Source organism: Ochotona curzoniae, unplaced genomic scaffold, assembly GCF_017591425.1.
Source record: "Ochotona curzoniae isolate NIBS_2020 unplaced genomic scaffold, NIBS_Ocur_1.0 scaffold_3835, whole genome shotgun sequence".
Lineage (NCBI taxonomy): Eukaryota > Metazoa > Chordata > Mammalia > Lagomorpha > Ochotonidae > Ochotona > Ochotona curzoniae.
In genome coordinates this window covers 10,145,676-10,168,579 of record NW_024467114.1, presented here as the reverse complement: position 1 = coordinate 10,168,579, position 22,904 = coordinate 10,145,676, and the positions used below count along the sequence as shown (strand labels likewise).

General features: G+C 44.1%; 1 protein-coding gene and 1 long non-coding RNA gene across 2 annotated transcripts in view; one reads left to right on the top strand and one right to left on the bottom strand.

Moving 5' to 3' along the window:
- LOC121145690 overlaps positions 1-14,608 on the top strand; it is a 42,567-nt gene extending 27,959 nt beyond the window's left edge. The window contains exons 2-3 of the long non-coding RNA XR_005882067.1: positions 13,680-13,755; positions 14,547-14,608. This is a non-coding gene — a long non-coding RNA (uncharacterized LOC121145690). The remainder of the gene's footprint in view (positions 1-13,679; positions 13,756-14,546) is intronic.
- Positions 12,848-22,904, bottom strand: part of COL1A2 (collagen type I alpha 2 chain) — a 35,311-nt gene continuing 25,254 nt past the window's right edge. Inside the window, 15 exon segments of the mRNA XM_040964736.1 lie at positions 12,848-13,837; positions 14,575-14,817; positions 15,456-15,637; positions 16,365-16,623; positions 16,949-17,056; positions 17,185-17,238; positions 17,720-17,827; positions 18,141-18,194; positions 18,322-18,429; positions 18,518-18,571; positions 18,958-19,065; positions 19,730-19,837; positions 20,396-20,557; positions 21,512-21,565; positions 22,353-22,406. Coding sequence (XP_040820670.1) covers positions 13,691-13,837; positions 14,575-14,817; positions 15,456-15,637; positions 16,365-16,623; positions 16,949-17,056; positions 17,185-17,238; positions 17,720-17,827; positions 18,141-18,194; positions 18,322-18,429; positions 18,518-18,571; positions 18,958-19,065; positions 19,730-19,837; positions 20,396-20,557; positions 21,512-21,565; positions 22,353-22,406 — 1,803 coding nt within the window. The 3' untranslated portion in view covers positions 12,848-13,690.

Below are 22,904 nucleotides of genomic sequence, written 5' to 3'. Positions count from 1 at the left end.
CCTATTCATTCATTAGATTGAGGCTTCAGTCCCCCCCCCTTTTTACAGAGCAAATATACAATAAGATCAAATAAATTTTGATGATTGCCAACAGATGGTGAGGGACTCAACTCCAGTACCATCTGATCTGTGGCTTCTCAGTTCTTTCCGGCTGTTCTTTCTACTAATTACCTTACCGTCACTTCCTAATCCCTTCCCAGTAATTGTACACCGAGATGGGGTCTAGCATTCTCCATGAATTTTCCACAGTCCACACTGCTTTCTGATAAGATTGTCTGTGGCTGTGTTGCCAACGGATCTGAGCAGTCTGGTTCCAGCGGAAGCTTTCACTGCTGCTTGAACCATGTCTTTGCCCAACCTAATAATTCAGCTTCATGCTGAGAATTTGCAACTGACGCTGACAATTTGATCTCGTTTCACATCTGACAAAATGGATCAAGCACGCAGTGATTTTACATAGTCGAAGTATAGTTTTCACCGGCCTGTCTGTGCAATTCTTCTCGTATGAGACATTTGTTTTCTCAGTTGTCCAGACAGGCTTACTTGGGTGATAGGTTTCAGTTCCAGGTTTCCATCATTGCACGAATGCGTCTATGCATCTTTTCTGAATGAAGCAGGGAGAGTATTGCTGTAAGATGCATTTTACAATACTTCAGGAAAGCATATAAAAAGGAGGAACTGATGAAAGCTCAGAAGGCATGCCGTAAGGCAGCTTTCTGTAGACTTGGTCTGTATACTCACACGCCTCTGTGTCGAGCTAGATTCTTCCCCATCACAGGTTCGCTGGAGTGTCAGAAGGCTGGTTGTGTTCTGTGCCGTGGCTGTCAACAGCACCGCTCTAGCAAGACACACGAATACAACTCTGCTGATTGAAACCCCCAGCCTCGCAGGCGTCGGCTCTGGTTTCTGTCATTTTTAGCAGTAATCTGTTGAAATAAACACTTGTGGCCTCGAGAAGAGAAATGGCACACTGAAAATTTTTCATCGTTAAGCATGGCTAATGAAACCAGACTTAATTTCAAAGATATCGTCTATGTTCTGTGAGTGCCTGTTCAACAACCACCATTTGTTTCTGGTAGTGAAAGCAATAGGTATTCTTTTAATATTTTGAAAAAAAAAGAATCCAGAAAGATAAAGCAAAAGAAAGAAACAACCCTAGTACTACCCATAACTCACTGGATATTAAGCTTATCAGTATTTTTATATCCACTGTTTCTGGGTTTTTAATGCATGTTTGTAAAATAAAAAAATTCTAAACACACTTGAACTTATGTTTTGTATAATGATTTATAAAGATTAATAAAAAGTACCCCTACCTGTGTGTAGTTTAGGTAAACTCTTACTCTGTATGGAAGGGAACATGGGGACTGGTTTTTGTATTTGCCCTCTTCTGCTCATCAATGCATGCGCTGAAACGTGCATGAGTTGAGGCTAGGAATTGCTGCTGCTTCTCTCTCTCCCATTTCCTGTGAGTTCCTCATAGCATCTTGCTGTATAGTATGTCTTGTTAGTGAAACTCCCATGGTAAAAATACACACAAACTTTTGCTGTAAACTAACGCCAACGGCTTTGATGCTCACTCACAGGAACAGCTCTCCATCCTAGCACAGGAAGAAAAACTGTGCGCAAGTTAGAGTATTTCCACCGGGGTATTTTCAAGGACAACTCTGGCTGTTGATACAGAGTATTTTTTCTGGGACTTACATTGGGGCACAGCAATTTAAGCTGTCACCTGTGATGCTGGTATCCCACATGAGCATGGTCCAAGCCCAAGCTGTCACACTTCCGATGCAGCTCCCTGCTTGTGCACCTGGGAAAGTAGCAAAGGATGGCTCAGTACTTGGGGCCCTGCCGCCCATGTGTGAAACCCAGCTGCAGTCCCACTCTCCTGGCTTTTCCTGGACCATCCCTGGATTTTGTCACCATTTGTGTTATGAACAAGTGAATGGAATATATTCTCTCTCTCTCTTTTCTTGCCCCATAATTCTACTTTCTAGGTAAACAGAGAAGTAAATCTTTTTAAAAATCCACAAAGTGCTTTTTCTTTTTTCCCATCCTGTGGTGACTGTAAAACCTAACTTCTACAAGCGATCCAACTCTGTTGTCCTATGCTTGATGAATACTTAGTAATCAATTTTTTCCATATCATTAAGTATAGTCTGAGAACATTTGCTATAGCTGCACTGTGGAGATCTCTTATTTCCTTTGACCAATCCATTAGCAGTGCACATTTGGTTTCTTCGCAATGTTCAGTCGTGAACAAGGCCTGGACAGGTGCTGTGTCAGAGTCGAGAGGAGCCTCAGCTGGCGTGGGCACATGTGCTCTCTGCTCTTGGAGAGTCTTTCTTTCAGGCACTTTCCTGCTCTGGCTGGTGTGATGCAAGGAGAAGAGGGCGCATGACTTTGCAATAACCGGAGGGGTGTTTTGTTCAGTGGAAGAAGGGGAACTACATTCTAGGTTTTCCTGTCTACATTTTGGAGTTTTGTGCAGGCTGCCTGCTGTGACACTGTCAGAAGGCTGTGACACGCTGTCAGAAGGATTCATTCACGTGGGGCAGTTTGGGGTATATTTGTTCTGTTTTTCAGAGAGTTGCACTATGGGAGTTTCCTCTTTCTGCTTTTGTGCTGCAAATTGCCAATGATTTCCCAAACGCTGAAGACTTCTGGTTCTTTTAACCTGCCTGGTGCTTCCTCCAAGTTTGAGCTGCCCCGGGGAGCTGTGCTGGAGGAGAGCTGCAGGCTGTGGTGACTTGAGCAGTGGGGGCTCAGGGGCACCCAAGTCACTTCACTCAAAATCTAGAATAACTAAGGTTTCCTTTCCTAGGATACGTCTCTCCCTGTGAAATAATAACTGATTTAGAATACAAGCTATTTTAAGGCTTTGGGTATACACTAATGAATCCCTCTTCACAAATCTTGCACCAATTTATACTCACACCAGTTGTGTGTGTTTCTGGCTGAACTCTTATCACCACTGTCATTTTAAAAGGAGCATAGTCAAATGTGAGGTTTAACTTGTGTTTCTTCAATTACTAAAGGAGTTGAATGCTTTTTGTCTTTTGTCATTTATGTTTTGGTTCTCCCCTCCCAAGCAAGCATTTTTAAAAAATGATACCCAAGATCTTATTTAAAGACAAAATGCTTGAACCACAGGAAGATTACGTGGCAGGGAGTTGGGGGTGGGGGTGAAGATCTTTAGAAAGTTCATAAAATATATGTTATGGAAAATTCTTCATGTGGTTTTCAACACTCTCATGTCAAATTGAGCATATCATTTAATTCAAAAATTCTCACAAACTTTATAGTACCTTCATATTTTTCAGGAGAAAGAAAGGGCAGCAGAACATGAGGGCCCTGGGGATGTGGGTCGTAATGGAGATGTTCCTTCTGGGCTTTCATACGTCCGTCCCCTTTCAACATGATGCCTGTGTGGCTGCCAGTGCCGCCATGGCCACGGTCGAGACGCCATGCCTCGCATGATGCTGTGTCTGTCCAAAAGTCATCAGTTACTAGGATGCCCGGGCACACAGGAACTGCCCCAGGATCTCTCCCATAGGAGTTGGAACAGACAGCTGTTTTGTTTTTTATTAATTTTCTTAAAGATTTATTTATTTTTATTGGAAAGGCAGATATACAAAGAGGAGGAGAGACAGGGAGGAAGATCCTCCGTCTGATGGTTCACTCCCTAGGTGGCCGCAAGGGCCGTAGCTGGGAGTGTCAATTAGTAGCAGGTCCGAAAGAGCAAAGGTGCAGACGTGAACAAGGCAGGTGGGTGGGGGAGCTGCGGGAGTCGCTAGCCCTGGCTCCTGAGCCCTCGGAGGCCACCCTCCGTGGTGAGCAGGCTGTGACTCTGGTTGCAGTAGCTTGTCCCTTTTCCTGCTCTTTCCCACGTGTGTTCCTGTACCCTGAGCTGCAGTAAAGTGGGCCTACAAGAAACAGGATGTTTCTAAAGAAAAGAACTATCCCTGTTACTGCAACTGTGCATGCCCCCCAGTAGACATTCTCAGAGTTAGGGCTTCCGGCTACGTCGTAGAGTCTGTACACATTAGGTGTTGGGACGGGGGGGATGGAAATAACAGGCAAGTCAGTCTGTCGGCTCAAAGCGTGTAGCTCAGTTGCACTCTCTACATAGCGTGGATGTTCATTACTGCAGATTGTCGGATCAATGGTGACCAGCTAGTTGCTAGGCAACTTGAAAGCCGGGAATACGGAATGGATGCAGCTTCATTCTGATAGGAATTCTTTGAGATGTTTGTCAAGAACTGAGTGATCTGAAATTTCCTCTCCTTTAAGGCTCAGATATTGGCCTGCCACAGTTTAATAGATGCTAGCGCGAGACATGTGACTCCTGGGTCATGGAGACAGAGGGCTTTATTAAGGCATGGCAGGAACATCAGCTTTCTGTTTACTGGCGGCTTCCTTGCCCCTGAATCCCACGGGGACAAACAGAACGACGCAGGTGGGCCTGAAGAACCGTGGCAAGCCCGCATGTTGGCATTTGTCCTGCAGGGAGTGGGGGAGAAGAAACACAATATCTTTATTGCGCTGGACAGCAACTTGTTTCATCCTGTCTTCTTCAAGGTTGTTCGCTATCACCTCGCAAGTGCCCTTGAACAGATAGTGAAGACTGAAGGTCGACCAGTGGCTCTATGAGCAAGACACACGGGAAGGCCGCGTGTCCGCACAGACCCGTCCCCCAGCAGTGTGCCTGGTGCTTTCACAAGCTCATCTGTCAACTTCTGCTTGTTCTCAGATTGCCCTACATTCCTCTTTGGCCTCCTCCTGCTTGGCCGGGCATGCTCATTAAATGCAAACTTCTGCTTTGGTTTGCTCTGACTTTCCGGAGCCCGTCTCTGGCACCTCAGCCTCAGCAGCGACACCCTATTCCTTTGCTCTCTTCAACAGAAGTGAGGAGCCGAGCGACCCAGCTTGGCCTGGGTTCTTGGTCCAGGTTGGCACCCTGCTCCAGGGGAGGGGAAGGGTGATGGAAACCCGAGCTTGGCACATCTCGGCTGTCCACACAGAAAGAAGAATGGTTCCTTGGGAGTTGTAGAGACCTTCCAATTACTTTCTGTTGTACCTGGGTTCATTTGATAACTATCGTATTGTCCAGAAGTCCAGTTGCTGTTTTGAGCATTAGTTCATTTTTAAAATCAACTAAGTACAGTTTTGCCTCATGTGTTGTTTTCTGGACCATCTTTTGCCATGTTCCCCGCTTCCTCCCCCCACCCACCCTTTTTTTTTCTGCAGTCATTTTGTGATCTGATGTTAACCAGATCAGTGATTCAAGAGTTTCTCACAAATATAAGTAACCCTTGGCAGTGGCAGATAGATATGTCATTCTTATCAGTCCCTCTACTAATGCTATATTACAATAAGCAAACTTAGCCCCAAATTTGGTCATGTCAAATATTCATTAACTAGCCATGTATCTTCAGCAGCAGTATTTTGACAATTATAATAATTTTAAAAACATGTTCATGCTAATCAGCACATTCTCTGGTATGTTTCAATAATGTTATTTGAATCTCCTGTGTGGTGACCTGCAGAGCTATAGATTTTCCTAGTTAGGGATTTTTCCCCCCGAAGTTACAGCTTTGAGCGTGATCCAGTTTTACCCAGCTGCCCACGCTCACATGTACATGAAACTTCCTGTGCAAGTATTTTAAAAGTAAATTGTCAGACAGTGTGTTAGGTTAGAATTTAGGCATTTAGTCAGGCACTCATGCTAATTTCCATGCTCCTTTCTGATTAACATTCCTCCTGCCTGGATTAATTGGGTTTGCAATAAGTAATCACATTTGTAATACTGCAATAGTTCCCAAATTAATTGCTCACATGTTCAATGAGCCGTTACATGTTCTCTTTCCCAGCAGCTTAGAGAACCCACGATTTGAGAACTGTGGTCCTAAACATTTTGAGAAGAGGGACACAGATTCCTCTAAGGAGCACCTGAGGACAGCGGGGAGTCACGGGCCCGCCACCTTGGGGAGCCATCAAGTGTCACCCCGGTGGACATGCTCCTGGCTCCTCACCTGGTACTTCTGGTGTGCCAGGCGTGTCGAACCCGGCAGAACCCTGAGCTGAGAAGCACTGCACATTGTTGCCCTAGACACAGCATGGAGCCATGGCACCAAGGCCCATGGCTCTGCTTTGCTGGAGATACAGTGGTTCTCAAGATCTGCAGCAAATTGTAATCACCATGGAAGTTTCCAACAGTGTTTCAGGCCAGTTAAACCCTAACAGGAATTATGGTGGAGGGGGACCAAACTGCTTTTTTTTTTTGTAATCCAGCATGGAAATTAGATTTTCTCCAATGTATCAATATAGTTTTACTTGTTTAGACTCAGTTGGCATATACCTTGAAAAAGAGATAATAGTAAGAAACCTTGTAACCCTGTAACTTTTACAAAACACACATGTGTTGTGTGTTACATTAATTTGCATGTTGGTAAGAAGACACATCCTTTGTGGCAATGTTTTATATTTCTCGCTTCAAAGGCTCAAAGGGCTTAGTGGAATTTGTAGGGTGTCTGATAGACAGCCCTGATAAGTCTAAGAGAAGAAAGGAAAGGCTCCTTTGATGATGTACAGTGTCAAGGTGACTGTTTATGGTGATGTTTTAACTGAAGGATGAAGGAAATATGTGGAGCTTAAACTGAGCAGAAGTTCCCTGTATAACATGGGGGCAGATTCTGAAAGTAAATATTCATTATGAGTAATCCAGAGAAACAGTTAAGTGGGCAATTTTCTAGATGTCATCTTGGGGAGTTTTTTTTTTTAATTCTTTTGATTAGGAACAAATCTTATCATGATGAATAATTTAGTTACATTTGATAAAGTTTTAGAAATTACTTCAGACTGCTGCAGAAAGGAAAGCAGATCTATAATCAGCAATAGAAAGATCGTGTTGGAAAGAACTATAATCAAAGCTGCTTCTACATTGCTTTGAAGTGGATCCACTTATAATATTACTCATATAGACATTCAGAGCTCCGGCAATAATAGGTGATTTAATGATGTTTAAAGCCCTTGAGTAAATTCACATAGGCCAAGAAATTTCCCTGAGGACATGAATTTAGCAATTACGATCACTGCTTGCTCAGACAACTCTTGAGTTAGGATTTGCATCACCAGAGACGAAGTTTTAGAAACTCCAACTGCAAAAACGAAATGCTAGGAGCTTGACAGATTCAACACAGATAAGTTGCATCATGTTGAAGAACTGTTTCCAAGCAAGCAAAAGGGGTCAGAAACCTTTCTCCCCAAACTGGGTGCTCCTCATTAGCACTGAACAGCCATCAGCCGAGCACAAGTTTGTCCTTTTTATTATTAAGTTGGCTTTTAATTTTTTTTTTAACTGGACGTGAAAATGTTGATATGCCTTTGAAAAAAAAATGAGATGATTATTGTGGTTCAAGTGAGAGATGGATACCTCTGTACTGTGTTGGAGAGAAGGCTTTTTCTGAATCCTGAGGATTTGGAAGTTTGCAGGGACGTGTCTGTGGCAGGGAGTGGAACTGTGCGACCGTTTTGGGTGACTGCTGTTGTTGAAGATCATCTCTCTGTGTACAGGTGACTTCTTGGTGAGGAAGTTACAGTCTTGGAAGGACTCTCCTCCGGCCTCACGTGATGCCTTGCATTCCTGTATCCTGCCCACACAATCTACCGAGTGGCATCTCACCAGATGAGAGGCAGGTGGCTGCCTACACATCCTCTTGTCTGTCCCGGGTAGCCCCTGGAAGGTTCCCATTCACTCTGCCTATGCCTTCACAGCCGATCACTGTGTCTTGGGGCAACATTGGCTGCGACCCACAGCCCCTGACCAGCTGTGCTGCTGCTGCTGCTGTGTGGCTGTGTGTCACCTCTGCATATTACTTCCATGGGAGAGATACCCAAGATAAAAAGGGCAAGGAAGAGGGCACCGTGGGTGTAGAAGGGGAGACCGCATGGCAGCTGGTGAGAGGCTGTATGTGCGTGCAGGAAACCTCTATTTTCTCAACTTTCCTTCTTTGCTCATGTGCCTGTGGCAGGGTGGAAGGACCGGGGTGTTCTACTATGCAACCAGCAGGGGGAGCAGTGAACTGCAAGTGACTTCCCATGGGGCGAAGAAGGTCATTCCTGGGCCTGGTGATTTACCGGTCGTCATCTTGCCTGGCATTGATAGGTTCTGTTTTAGGAAGGTATTTTCTGTTGATTTCCCCCCGCCACTTCCTGTTTGTGGTTACCTAAACTATTTGACACCAAGAACAATAGTGCACTAAAAGTAAAAGCTCCCTGTGTTAGTAAAAAAAAAAAAAATGTATGTTTTGTTTATGAATTTCTGAGGTACATGGTGAACTGTGGTTTCAAGATTGTATTTCTGGAGTCTAGCTAGAATTTAGATTCCAGAAAAAAAATTACTTGTGCACCTTGGGTTCAGAATAATAGGTTTGCTTGGAAGCAGCACTGGAAGGATTGACTGGTAGAGCAGTGGAAGATGATTCTTGTCCCTGGAACCTATTGTGGTGCTAGGAATTGAAATTTCTTTCAAGCGACACTACACATGTCTTTTTAAAAGTTAAATAACAAATACAGATTTTACCTAAAAGGGATACCTTTTTTTCTTTAACCACCCTAATTTAGAAATATTCTTTAAAAAAAATTTTTTTTTCCCCTTGGAGGTACAAATTCTGATGCTGCAAAGAACAAGACTGGGTCGTCAAGCATCTGTCCCTGGCCTTGAGTGGCACGGGTGGTGGAGGAACTATTGGCAGTGCCAACGGCTCCTCTCAGGTCCAGGGGTGGGAGGATTAGCAGATTTTAAGAAACCCACTCAAAATGAGCTGGGAAGGTCAGGGCTGAGCAGCACGGGGGACCTGGTGCGGTGAGTAACACTCCGTCATGCATGACTCAGCATCTTTTTGGATCATGGACCCCTTTGTGCGTTTGAACAAAAAGCAATGGAACTTCTCCTACGAAAACAGGCAGCACGCTCGCAGGAATGCCCCAGGTTGTTTCAGGAGCTCATGGGGGCTGCCCCTTCCCCAGCGCCCAGTCCTGACAGCTGGCTGCACATTCAAAGCAAGTCTGTTCCTCTGCATTTGTTTTTCTGTGTTTTTCAATTTTTGTAATGAAAGTTTTATGCAGAATGTATTTGTACCTAATATAGTTGTGTAATACTACACTCATTTTATATATAGTGTAATATAGGGACACATAATTCAAAATTGAGAGATTACCAATTGAGAGAGTAGTGTTAATGAAATTTAAAACTGTGACTCTTCCTAACTAGGAGAGGGCCCATGAGAAGAAATAAAACTACTAGTAACTGGAAGGTTGGGGTCTAATGACAGGTAATACAGTCCTGCTTCAAGCAGAGATGTCGTGCCTGGCCCCCTCAGTGGCTCTGTGAGACAGGTAGAGGTAATGTGCTGGTGAATGGCCCTGCAGGGGCAAGAGGTTAACCACATGTTCAGGTAGCTTAAGAGTCTTACCTGGGATTGGTGCCATGGCACAGCAACCGACATGATGCCTCTCATACTTATCCCAAACAGGAGTGCTGGTTCAGGTCCCAGCTAGCCTGCTTCCACTCAAGCTTCCTGATAATGCATAAGGGAAAACAATGAAAACTGGCCCAACTATTTGGGGTGCCTGCCCCCCATGTGGCAGAGCCAGCTGGAGCTCTGGTCTCCTGGCTTTGGATGGGCACAGCCCCAGCTGCCGTGGGCGTTTGGAGAGCGAACCAGTGAATAGAAGATTCTCTCTCTCTCTGTGTACCTTTCACATGAACAAGCAAGTAAATCACCTTTTGTATTTTATTTACTTTATTTATTTATTTTTAAGGAAGAGGCTTTGGCTGCAGCAGATGCTGCTGCTGCTGCTGCTGACCACACATTTTCAGCTCATGTCACCGAACCACAGGGGTAAGGCAGTGGTTCTGGGCTGTTCGTGGCCCCATTCCTGCAGTTCCTGCTGCTCCCTGAGGATACAGAGCCATTGAATCCTGCTGGTCAAGACGTCATAATGGAACACTTTCTGTTTTTTGAGGGTTTTTGTTGTTTTGTTGTTTTGTTTTGTTTTTTTGCTACTCTATCAGAAGCCAGGAAGCTGAGCCCTGTGAGCTGACGATTCAGCATTAGCTCTCTCCTGTTGGCATTGTAATACCAACGTATTTTAAAGCAGAGAGAGGGCCCTGGAAGGCTTTAAATGCATTCATATATGGAAAGGATTTACAGTGTGTTATTAAATGGGAGTCCCTGAGGCTCGCCTCCCTAGAAGTGCCAACTGTTTTTTGTCCCAAATTTCCCATGGTGCTACCGTCCAAAAGGAAGTACTCCTCAAGATGGGTTATTGTTCTGACCCCAACGACCTTTATAACTTTTCTTATCTATAATCCAATGTCTGAACTTCCTTCTCAGTGATATTAAGTAGAATAGCATTTAAAAAAAAAAGTCTTTTGGCATTAAAGATAATAAATGTATTCAGCATTGTTCAGGTGTCTTTGCTCTTTGCCAGTACATTAGCAGTATTGATTTCAGAATTTTAAATGACCCTCTTTACCAGACTTGATTAATGTTCCTTCCCAAGCTCTTGGCTACCTGCTCCTTCCCTCTCTGGCACTTGTGCCTTCCCTCTCACATTTGCACAAGTTACAGGTGGCTGACCTTTAACTGACCGGGTGCTAGGGAGTGTTGCAAAGAGTGTCCCTCTCAAGACATGACTGGTCACAGAAGGGCCAGCCCTGCAGCACATGCCTGTATGTCCATTTTTTTCTAGTCCGGGTCCTGGGCGCTCACCCAGTAGACCTCTTGACTTGTGAAGTACCCAACTGTCCTACCATGTGACCACCAGGGGGAGGTGTTTAGCCCAGGGATTGGAGTAAAAGTGAGGTCTCCACCAGGGAGGCCAGTTCATTTCGAATGTCACCATTCCAACCTAAGACCAAGGTTAATTTTCTGAAATTCTTTTTCATTAATTGATTGTGTCTCCTGCTAACCCTTTTAGGACACTCCAGTTAAAATGTTGCCCGCACCTTATTTTGTTTTGTCTCTGCAAGTGGACTTGGAGGTCCCTGAAGACAATAGGACACCTGGGACAGGTCTGTGCGCGCTACCTGCAGTGGCCCAGGGCAAATGCTAAGTGGGACAGACGAAGGCCAGGCTTCCCTTCCCTTTCAGGAAAAGGGACAAGGGGGTGGATTTCCCTTTCCTTGGCTATGGTCATTTCTCCATGGGGATTCTTTTCACTTGATGACTATTTGTGTGTGTGTGTGGAAGATTTTGAAAGTAATTTTTTGGGTAACTGATAATATAATTACTTAATAGCAATAACTATTCCTAACTTTATTAGACTAATGCATGGGCTCAGCATTTTTCACAGACTTCTCTAATACATCCCTAATAACAGCATAGTTGAATATCTTCAAGATTAAAGTTTCCATTAAAGATTTATCATCTTTTACTCAGTCATCTTCATAAATGTTACAAGGAGACAAAAATTTATCTCACTTTCTTATCCTACTGTTATCTCTTAGATATACCATGTTTTGTTTCCTTGACGCTGTCAGCTGTGCTAGCATTTAACTATTTTTCTGTTGTCTCACAACGATGATTAAATGATTAGTGATTGTTGGCTTAAGAAATCTAATGCTGATGCAATTTGATAAAAGGCCATTTCTATTACAGAATGCAATGCTGGATTCATAGTTGCTTCTTAATAAATCCTGGTTTACTTACACTGCAAGTCCGAGGACATTGTTTACATCTAATCCTACAGTGTGTAACTGCAAGGTCATGGACATCTCCGGCCATTTCAATTGCCACCTGAGAGGGAGCCGTGGCATTCTGAGTCAGCCACCTGGACGCATTTCTGTCGCCCAAAGAAGGCTCAGGCCGCACGGGACTATGGAAATAACTATCATCAGTGATTTACAAATCCGTGCATGACAGGATTTCCCTGGGCTGTGTAAGGAAGCCGACTCCTTATAAAATCTGAACTTGGTGGCAAAGACAGAGAACTTGCATTTCTCGGTGTTTTGATCCAGGTTGCAGAAGGATCATATTATGAGGTTGTCATGCGGTTAGTAGACCTGGCTAACTTTTTAGGAGTTAATGTTAGATTTTCATTACATTCAGTCTCTTGCTTTTAAAAACGAATTGAATCTTGAGATGACTTCTAACAGGAGGCAAATATTACAATCACAATTAGGTTCTGCAACAGGAAATAAGTTCTAAATGAATGTTAACATTTCACTTGACACATTACTATGTTTAAGTGTATTAAAGATGTCATGGGAAGGTGCAGGGGAGGAAAATGAACTTGATTTGGCAGGTAGGTGTGTGTGTACTATTATCCCCACCTGTCTGCGCTGATCGACAGCGCACACATTATCTCCTAACAGGCATTGTACTCAGTTGCATCACATTTAAATGTATGGCTTATTTTTTTTTTTTTTTTACCGAATATTTGAAACTGTTTTAGTTAATAGTACTAATTGTGACCAGACCAATGTTGAGCCATGGTTACAGAGTGCTCAGAGGGTAATAAGCAAAACCAGGACGTTCTTACAGACCCTTGCTTCTTAGGCCTTTGGTCAGTGGTGCCAGGTCGCTGATGTGTGACAGACACGGACATGGAAGTGCAGGATTCAGGGGCATGAGGTCCCAGGGCCCCAAGGAGCTGAGCCGGAGCAGGAGCTCGGCTCACCCAGGACGGCACTCCCTGCTCATTCCATGGGACTGGCAGGAGCCCCGACCTTCTGCAGAACCCCTGCCTGCTGTCTCCCCCTAGAAAGCTGGTGCGGAGGCGTGCTTAGATTGCAAACAGCCTTGAAGCAAGGAATTCTACTCAGTATTTTCTTTTTGGAAAAACCAAACATGCTTTATTTCACTTTTTTCACAATTTATTTAAACATCTCACATATACAAAATAAGGTACATTTTTCCGTGTGTCCAAGAAATATGACTTCTTTGGAACCATGGAAGAGGAGGAAATGAAATCGGCAAAGAACAAACGCTGAGTTGAAGAAGAGGACCATTTTGGGCACAGATGATCTGCATATTCTTAATTAGGGGTCAGAGAGAAAACACTGCCGCTAAAGCCAATTGAAAAAACCACACAGCACAGCTCAGTACAGAGGAGTATTTCTTCTGAAGTTTTTCTAAGCACCAAACCGTTCTTCAAGTTGCTGAAATACTATTAGCACCTTTGTATCATGAAAAATCGGGCAAGTACCTCAGTTCCTCTTCTCTAGGCCGGCACGCAGCGCGGTGAGTGACACTCACGGGCAAGCATTCTGAGGTAGTTTAAACCTTTGGAAGTGTGGGTTTTAAACTTCCCTCTCTGGAAGATATTCAAAAGCCACAAGTGGTGCACATGTTCATGGTTTTTATTTTATTTTTCATTTTTTAAATTTTGATTTTCTTACAAAGGTTGACATTTTCCACAAACGGTATAAGAGTTTTGAAAAAAAAAAAATTCCAAATCTTGATGGGGGGGCGGGGTGAGGGAGAGAGTTCATGAAATCATATTGCACAATGCTCTGATCGATCCTGCTTCTATTTCGCCCACAATGTAAAGCAAGTACATGTGCAGAAGAAATGGAAGGATTCAGCTTAGTTCAACAAGAAAAAGAAGAAATGGCAAAGAGAGAATGGTATTTTTCAAATTTGATTTTTGTTTGTTTGTTTTTAATTTAGGTGGAGTTCACTTATTTGAAGCAGACCGGGCCAATGTCCACATAGAGTTCTTGGTCAGAACCACCAATGTCCAAAGGTGCGATGTCCAGGAAGGGCAAGCGGGACGGCTTGTTTGTTTTGTATTCAATGATTGTCTTTCCCCATTCGTTTGTCTTTTTCTGTTAAAAAGAGAAAAGAAAAAAGATAGATAAGGCAGCACTGTTTCAGTGTCGGAGAACATCTAACATCTAAAACTGGAGCTTTCTGAGTCACTTTTTGGTGCTTGTAGGTGCGTGCCAGATCAGTAAGATTGGTTTTGGATCAGAAGTATTGAGGCTTTCTTTAGGGGAAGGGACTCTCTCTAGCCTGATTTAAGAAAAAAAAAAAAAACACATCAAGACGTTTTCTAAGTGGTTCTTTTTCTATAGCATCATTTTCAGATTGGGGTATGTGAGTGAAACAGAGAGAGTGAGCTGGGTGGGTGTGCAATACTGTGATTGGGCGTTCGCTTTTTTTTCTATTAATAGTAGAAAATGTAGAGAATATGCTCTACAGTTTTCATTACAGGGAAAATGTAAGGAAACCACTACATTTAGGCCATAACAAAAAGAAAAACAAAATATCTACAACTATAAATTATAATTTAAGTCCTTCAAATCTCAAACAAGTTTCAAGTTCTAGGCATATAATATTATTTTAAGAAACTCACATTAAAGGAAAGGTAACCAGTGTGTAAACATATTATACATTTCAGTATTTCAGAGTATTCAAGAGGGAAAAAATTGGAATGAGAACACTCTGGGCTTATCATCTTGCATGTAAATAAATACAGAAATAAGTCAGGTCCCTTGTTCCTATAATGGCCTAAACTGGATCCACCACCTGCAGCTCCCCAGACAAAGGCAGCACTACTCACCGAGCAGCCATCCACAAGAACAGTGTAAGTGAACCTGCTGTTGCCCTCAGCAACAAGTTCAACATCGTTGGAGCCCTGCAGCATGACGGCCTTGTTCAGACTGCCAGTCTCCTCGTCCATGTACGCGATGCTGTTCTTGCAGTGGTAGGTGATGTTCTGAGAGGCGTGATTGGCCAGCAGGCGCATGAAGGCAAGTTGGGTGGCCATCTCCTTGGAGGTTACGCCTTCTGTGTTGTATTCAAACTGCAGAGAACGAGAAGGAATCACAATTAAGGGGAGAAGGACTCAAATACCAAGACTTGGTTGTTGTTGCTGCTTGTAATCTGTTATAGGGAAGCATGACAGACTGCAATCCATGCCTTAGGAAGAAGAAGATGCATTGATCTCTGAAGCACCAGAGACCTAGACGGACGCAAGTCCTGCTGGGCTAGGGCAAGGTCATCAACAACAGTAGCTGCTTCAGCCTGGCCTTTGTCTGCATCCTCCTTCTTCAAGAGTAAAGAGGCAGAGACCGAGATCTCTTTCTTTTTTCTCAAATTCTATGATCTGTTGATTTCCAGGAGGTATGCAATAAAATGAGTAAAAAGGTTTAATTAAAAATTCAGAAAAACTGCTCATGATCTGAAAACACATAGGCATAGGACTGGCATTCCTTCCCACTAAACGACATCTGCCTATTTCTCCAGCGAGTTTCCATTAAGTCCAATGCGAAAAGAAACTCGGAAGTATACGAATGTATCTCATCTAAGTTTTAATGTTCTGTCTAGGCCAAGTTCTTCAGGCATTTGTTGGCAAGGGATGAACATGTAGATAATGAGAAAGCCAACAACCCTAAGGAAACAGTGCTTGGTAGAAGGGGTAATGTCTACAGGACTCCTCACCTGCGTACCACCATTGATTTCTCCCAACCAGACATGCTTCTTGGGCTTGGAGTTCTTATACCAGTTCTTGACTGCGACACTGTCAGGCTGGGCTTGGATGCAGGTCTCCCCGGAGGAGAAATCACAATATACTTTGATGGCATCCATAGTGCAGCCTTGGTTAGGATCAATCCAGTAGTAACCTTTGAAGGAAATGAGGCACAGGTTGTGACACTTCCCAATGAGCAGAACAGCAGAACAAAAAAATGGAATAATCACTTGTAATTACTTGTTAAAAGGCTGCTTTCAGTTTTTGGGGATTTGATTGTACAGTTCTGCCTAACAGGACAGGGTGGCCACTCTCAGGATCAGTCAGTTCTTTCCCCTTCCTCATAAAAGGCAAATAAGGGTATTTACTACCATGAAAACTATAGAAGGGGCAGCCGTTAAGCCAGGTGGGTATGATGCTAGTTGAGACGCCATGTCCCACAAGGGGATGCCTAGGTTTGAGTCCATGTTCTTGGTAATGCACACCCTGGTAGGCAGAAGTGATGGCTCAAATGATTAAGTTCCCTGCCACCCATGTGGAAAACTCAGATCGAGTTTCCAGCTCCTGCACTTGGCCTAGGCCAGCTCTCACTATTACAATATTTGGAGAGTAAACCAGTAGAAAAGACTTATTTATTTGTCTTTTAGGGATTCTCCTACCCCCCCTCAACTTAAAAATTTAAGAAGACTATAAGGGAAGAAATGCATATTAAAAGAAATTTGAGAATGAGTGTCCTTTGGGAAAAAATATAACGTTGCATTAATTGGAAATTATTTCCTGCAATGTAATTTCCACTCATACATTTTCTTGTGAGCATCCATGGGAACTGATGTGGAGAAGCCTGTGAGAAGGATGAGTCTGGTTTGAGCATCTGAACCTACCACTGCTCCACTCGGGGTGGCTGAGTCTCAGATCGCGGCAGGTGCGAGCAGGGTTCTTCCGGGAGCCTTCAGGAGTGAGGAGGGTCTCAATCTGGTTGTTGAGAGATTTCAGAGTGGCATCAACTTCATAGTCCTTAGGTCTGAGAGAAGGCGGTGAGCGAGGCTGATCAGCCCTGTAGAAGTCTCCATCATAGCCGAAGTCATAACCACCACCGCTTGCACCAGGAGGACCAGGAGGGCCAGGGGGACCTGGAGGACCCTGCAGTCATGAAAAGCAGAGGGAGAGGCTCTGTGTTTGATCATAGTGAGAGATGTCAATGGCAGCAGGCTTTTGATTGAACTTCATAGCAAAGCATGTGCTAATAAGCAATGGTGAACCAAATTCATATGAATAAATAGCTTGCCCTGAGATCAATTGCAAGGATGAGCTTAAAAAGTCGATTATAGACAGTCTTCATACATTATTAGAAAATACACTGGAGCATGGCTTGCTCGAGCGTGCTGTCACAGTTGTCTTGCTATGATTTGAAGAAACTCCCTTAGCTTGGTGATGCTCTTTTATCATTTCCCTAAGTTATACTTACAGCAGGACCTTGGCTACCCTGGGAGCCTCGAACGCCAGCAGGTCCAACTGTGCCGGGATGTCCAGAGCGACCATCTTTACCAGCAGGGCCAGTGGGACCAGCAGGGCCCTAGGGAGGAAGGATGCCAAGCACATGTGAACCAGCAGAACCCTGTCAGGGAAGCCCCTCCAGTAGCCTGGGCTCCCTGCATGGGCAGCCATCCTTTCAGAAGGGCTCCAACTCTTGGCTTCACCTACCCTGGGACCAGCGGGACCCACAGCACCAGGAGCACCTTGGTCACCGTGTTGACCCTGTAAGGAGAGAACAGAGAATCACACTTTCAGAATGCTTGTCAACAATTTTTTTTTCAAATTGAATGGAAAACTTTAGTTTCAGTGGACTCCGAATTGATAAAATTGAAAATGTAAAGTGGAGCTCTTGTCTCCCATTATGTCTATGTTCAGTGATTTTTTTTCACAAGCCATTTCAGCAGTACAGTATTAGTCATTCCCCTAATTATGTTTATTTTCAGTGAGGTTGAAGGACATTGCTGCCAGGGGATTTTAATGTATGTTTAGTTCCATCTCCCTTAACCCTCTACTTTCCATGTTAGAATGGAAAAAAAAAACCAAAAAACAAAAAGCCCTCCCCTCTGAAGGATGGAAAGTTATCCAGAGAGTGGGATACGGCTGCGGGTGCTTTAGAACAGTAGTAGCACAGGCACCATGATCATGCTGAGGCCTAGAGGCTTTTGTGGTCAGCAAGCAGGTATGCTGGTAACTTTTTACTTACAGCGAGACCGGGAAGACCCTGCAAGCCATTGTGTCCCTTTAAGCCAGGCAGACCTCTGGGTCCCTTGTCACCAGGCTCTCCCTTGTCACCACGGATGCCTTGTGGGCCCTGTGAAGACATTGAAAATCAGCAGTCACTTTTCTGCAATCACTGCTTCACTCACTTACAAAGGGAAATGAAGAGACGGTCTAGATGGGCTCCCACCCCTCGACTTCAGTGGGGCTGCTGTAAAGCAGCAGTTAGGGTCCACGCCATTATTTAAAATCAACACATAGATCAAGTTGTGGGTGTCAGCTCTCAGTAAGTGCAAGTTTTTGAAAATATGAAGCTGAGGCTATGTCTCTGCTCCTTTCTTGATCAGTGGTTTGAAGAGATTCCCTTAACATTTAAGTTTGCAGATAAACCTTCCCCAGGTACATACACTAGGACCTCTGGGACCAGCAGCACCAACGGGACCAACAGAACCAGCAGGACCCTGCAGATGGGAGAAACAAAAGAAGAAAAAGGAAAACCACAGGTCATCAGCCATGCCCAAGCTCCGACTCCCAATAAGTCACAATGCAGAAAGAAGGTGGCATTAAAGGATGGCTTTATACACGTACAGGTTCACCACGGTTTCCATGTTTGCCAGTGGGGCCCACGGAGCCTTGAGGACCAGGAGCGCCTGCAGCACCAGCAGGGCCAGCGTTGCCAGGGTAACCACGCTCTCCCTACCAAAGGCAAAATGAAAAGTGAGCATCACTCTGGCTTCTATTTAATGACTTTCAAATTTACCGAAAGATGAAAAAGCATACTGACCTTGTGTCCAGGCTGACCATCACGACCTGGAGGACCGTCACTCCCAGGGTTGCCCTGTGAAGACACCATGCAAGTGAAGGCCCCTGGGAGAATGCTGCCCATGCCCTTATGTTTTGGCTATTCTGCCTTTACTCCTAGTGCTCAATAGTGAGATCCCTTCCAGATTGTTGTACAAAGCAGGGATGAGAACCTACTAGCCTAACCTTTACTTTAAAGGTGTTTTTAATATTTAGGTCCAGTACCAAACTGTGTTAGTTAAAAGTTCATTCTTCTACCGGATTTGTTTTCCTTATTTTCAATGCTGGGACTGATCCTCACATGTAGATGTGAAAACACATCTTGTTGAGAAACTTGGCATATGAGAACTTAGCTAAAAACACAAAGTAGTACACAACAAAACCCGGCTCAATTTTACTTTGTAAACTGAAGGTTGGACTCACATCACGACCCGCTTCACCAGGAGCGCCATTGACTCCAGGAGCGCCCACAGCACCGGGGGGTCCACGGGCACCAGGAGGACCTGCCAGGCCAAGAGGACCAGGTTCACCCTGTCAGGACAGAGAACACAAGACATTACTCTCCTGGGATGGAAGGCCAACCTCATCCTCCGCAAACAGCTGTAGCCCAGAGATCCGAGTTTGAAAAGCAAAGGAAAAGTGAGTATGAATGGACCAGAAAGTGGTAAGCATTTCATTACTGTCATAGCACACACCCAGAGGGTCAGCTTGGTGTAGTTTTGGAATGTTGCTGTGCTCAAGGCAGCCATAGTTTCCATCCAGCATTCCACAGGAAACAAATTCAATGAGGGTTGATAGAGTTTATGGAAGTGAAATGGTTCCTAGTTGCTGTCACGTTTAAGGTTTAATAGGTTGATTCAGAACTTTCCAGTTTCATTCTTCCTCCAGGAGAAAGGATGCCAGCCCAACATGAAATCATTGCAAAGGAGTAAATGCAATTAGAGCCTGTATCGTTAAGCATGTAGAAAGAACAAAACTCATTGTGCATAATGCTACGCTGCGTTTTTATAGTGTGTGTCTAAGTAAGGTGCTATTAAAGCTTCTGAGATAAGTGACATGTGATCTGTATAAAGAAAATGCCAGGAGTAAAAATCTTAAGTGGAGTTATTCAGTGATCAATCTGTCATATTTGAAGTGGCAACTTTTAAGATCTTTTATTATGATAATGAGAATCAGAATGGTGTCAAACACTTACCAAAGCTCCAGCCACGCCTGGGAGACCACGTTCACCTCTGGTACCAGGGAGACCCAGAATGCCAGGTGGACCAAGAAGACCCTGAGGACCTGGGGTTCCAGGGGGTCCCTAAATGAGAGGAGAAACACAGGGTAATGTAAGTCGGATGCCAGGGGAGAGAACACAGCTGGGGTTGAGCACGCGGAGGATGAGTGCCCTTGGTGTGACCTCTTGGAGGTCTGTCCCTGCATATCTTTTCTATAGTCACGGCAGTGAGGTTACATTTGGGCATGAAGAGATCTCTCTCTATATGTATAACTTCCTCCTTGAGACCCGTGGCATAGCATTTCAAAAATACATAACTGGGAATAATGGAGCCATGGTAAGGGTGAGGGAATGTAGAGGTTTTACCAAATCCATGCCAGGAAGCCAATTTTGATGTTGGCTTCTGCGGTCTGATACAGGAGTCTTTCAGTGGATGGAAAACGTGTGAATGAGGAAGGGGGCACCTTACTAAGACCTCCATTATGTGCTCCCTGAGCACCTGCTGCTGCCATAGCGCCTCCGTGCGGTCAGATCCCCTGGCTCAGCCAAGCTACACCTGAGAGTTTGCAAATGCCACTTGGAAATTTGTGTGGGGGTTTTATCTTAATAAAAAAGTATTTAAAAAAATTTGAAGTCACTTACAGCAGTACCAGGCTCTCCAGAAGGACCTTTCTCACCAGCAAAGCCAGGGGGGCCAGCTGCACCTGGTTCTCCAGTTCGGCCGACTGGACCTTGGTCACCACGAGGACCACGAAGGCCTTCTTTACCAGCAGCACCAGGAGGGCCAGGAGGGCCAGTGATACCCTGTGACAAAATGTACACGGTCATTCACATTCCGTATGTGGGTTCTAGATAGGAAGAGGCCAGCAATGTGAGTCAACAAAATAACAACATGGCCACTTTAGGGAAATGATTAGGCTATCAAAATTTTCTTTCTTATGGAAAGAACAAACCCCATTCTTACTTTGCCAGCACTATAACAAAGCAAATAACTGTGGCAGAGTCTAAGAAAATTTCTACAAGGAAAAGCAGTGCCTGCCACAGGTGTCCCAGCATGTTGGAATGAGAACTGAGTAGTTCTAAGACTGAACGGGACTTGGGGTTTTGTAGAATTCTGCCTATTGCCTTTCAAAGAAAGCCAGTCCTGGCATTTTGTTCATAATTGAGGAATCACATATGCTCTCAAGTAGGTTTAATTAAATGTCTACTGGGAATGAAGATTTTTGCATTATGAACCTGAGAAAGGATTCCAAGAAAGCAACAGTCTTGCCATTCTTCCTCCCTCCTCCAAAGCCTTAACCAGAAGACTTAATCCTTGATAATTAATTAAATTCTCTTGAGTCCTGACAGAAGAATCTGAAACAGAATTAAATTAGGGGCCCAACTACCTTTAAATTCAGGAACAATTATACCCTAACAACAGAGGCAAAATGTTAGCCATAAAGGGTAATTAGATATAGAAATATCTGATATGTGACTCAAACTGGTCAGCTCTTTGTTTTTAACAGTGAGTCCAACCCCTAAAGGGACCAGTGTTTGCAATGAAGAAGCCCTGTTAAACTGATGTTATAAAATATGATTTGTGATGGTTTTGCCTCAGTGGTTCAAAAAAAAACAAAACAAAAACAAACCATCTGATTATTAGACCAGGAAAGCAATAGTAAATATTACCAACTGTGTTTTCATCAAGAAATTCTTACCAGCTTCCTACTAGGGGCCAAAGTAAATGAAGGCAGAAGTGTGTAGTAATGTACTTACAGAGGGCCCAGGGGGTCCAGTCCGTCCAGCAGCACCAGGGAAACCAGTCATACCCTAAGAAGCAAGCATATTACAGTTCCAGCATCAACGCCACCTTCCTTTTCTCCCTTGGAAAATCTTCACTACACTGACCAGGGATGGGCCATAGAGTAGATAGTAGACAGCGTCACAGAGGGAATTCTGCCAGGTCCCTGAAGCTCTTCCTTCTCCATTCATTCCCTCTGCAGTTGCAATGCTCATAGTTTGCACTAAGGGTTTTTAGGTCCATTTTGAAATGCTAATATACTATCTGATCATTTTAGAATCAAGAGGATAAGATGCTGTGTCATTAGTCCACGTTAGCGTGTACACATAAATAATTCTTTCATGCTAAGGGCATTGATTACGTGAAGGTGTCTGCAGAGGGAGAGATGATGAGTAACCCAGAGAACACTGTCTTTGGAAGGAGTTAGAGGGATTCACCCTGGGAGGCTCTGTGTCTCCAGAATCAACGGGACATCTCTGAATGCAATGGGGGAGAACTTGTGCAGGAAAAGGCGGAAAGCAGAAGAAAGTTAGAGGGGTCTCGGGAAATGTTTTACCCACTGCCCAGTTTAAACAGCATGGTGATAACCTTCACTATTCCTGCAAAGGGAAGTGGTAGTAATATTGGCTGCGTGGTGGTCTAGCTGGGATTGAGGTCATATCCCATGTAGCTGACCTTAACCTCAACCAGAGCTGCACTAAAGCTTGAGTTTCCTCATCACAGTCCACATTTACCAGAACCTTGAAAAAACTTTCACATTCTCTCTAATAGATTCTGAAGAAAGAAAAGTGATTCAGGTCGGTGGTAAATACTCACAGGGGGGCCTCCATCACCACGACCTCCAACAGGACCAGGAGGGCCATTTGGACCCTGAAGGCGAACAAAAAGATGGGATAAAGTCACAAAACAACAGTTTTTACACATCCCACATTTCTCTTCCCGGGCATCATTTTCACATCTATCAAAAAAAAAAAAAAAAAAGAGATGATGGATGCCACATGAAAGAAACATTCTTGCTTCAGCATCACTGGGCTCTGTGGAGTTTTCAAACTATTACAGTAAGACAATATTAACAAAAACCTTACAAACTGTAAAATGGTGTACAAATGTTACATTCTTACTTTTTAAAAAAAAAAAAAAAGATTATATATTTTTGTTTTCTTGAAAGGCAGAGAGAGTGTTGTCCCACCTACTGGTTCACTCTACAAATGCCTTTAAGAGCAGGGATGGGGGCAGGCCAATGCCAGGAGCCAAGAACATAATTTGAATTTTCCATGTGCAGGGACCTAACTCCCTGAGCTATCACCCACTGCACTCCAAGATGGGCACAAATGGGATGCCAGAATCAGGAGCACAGCAGGGATCAAA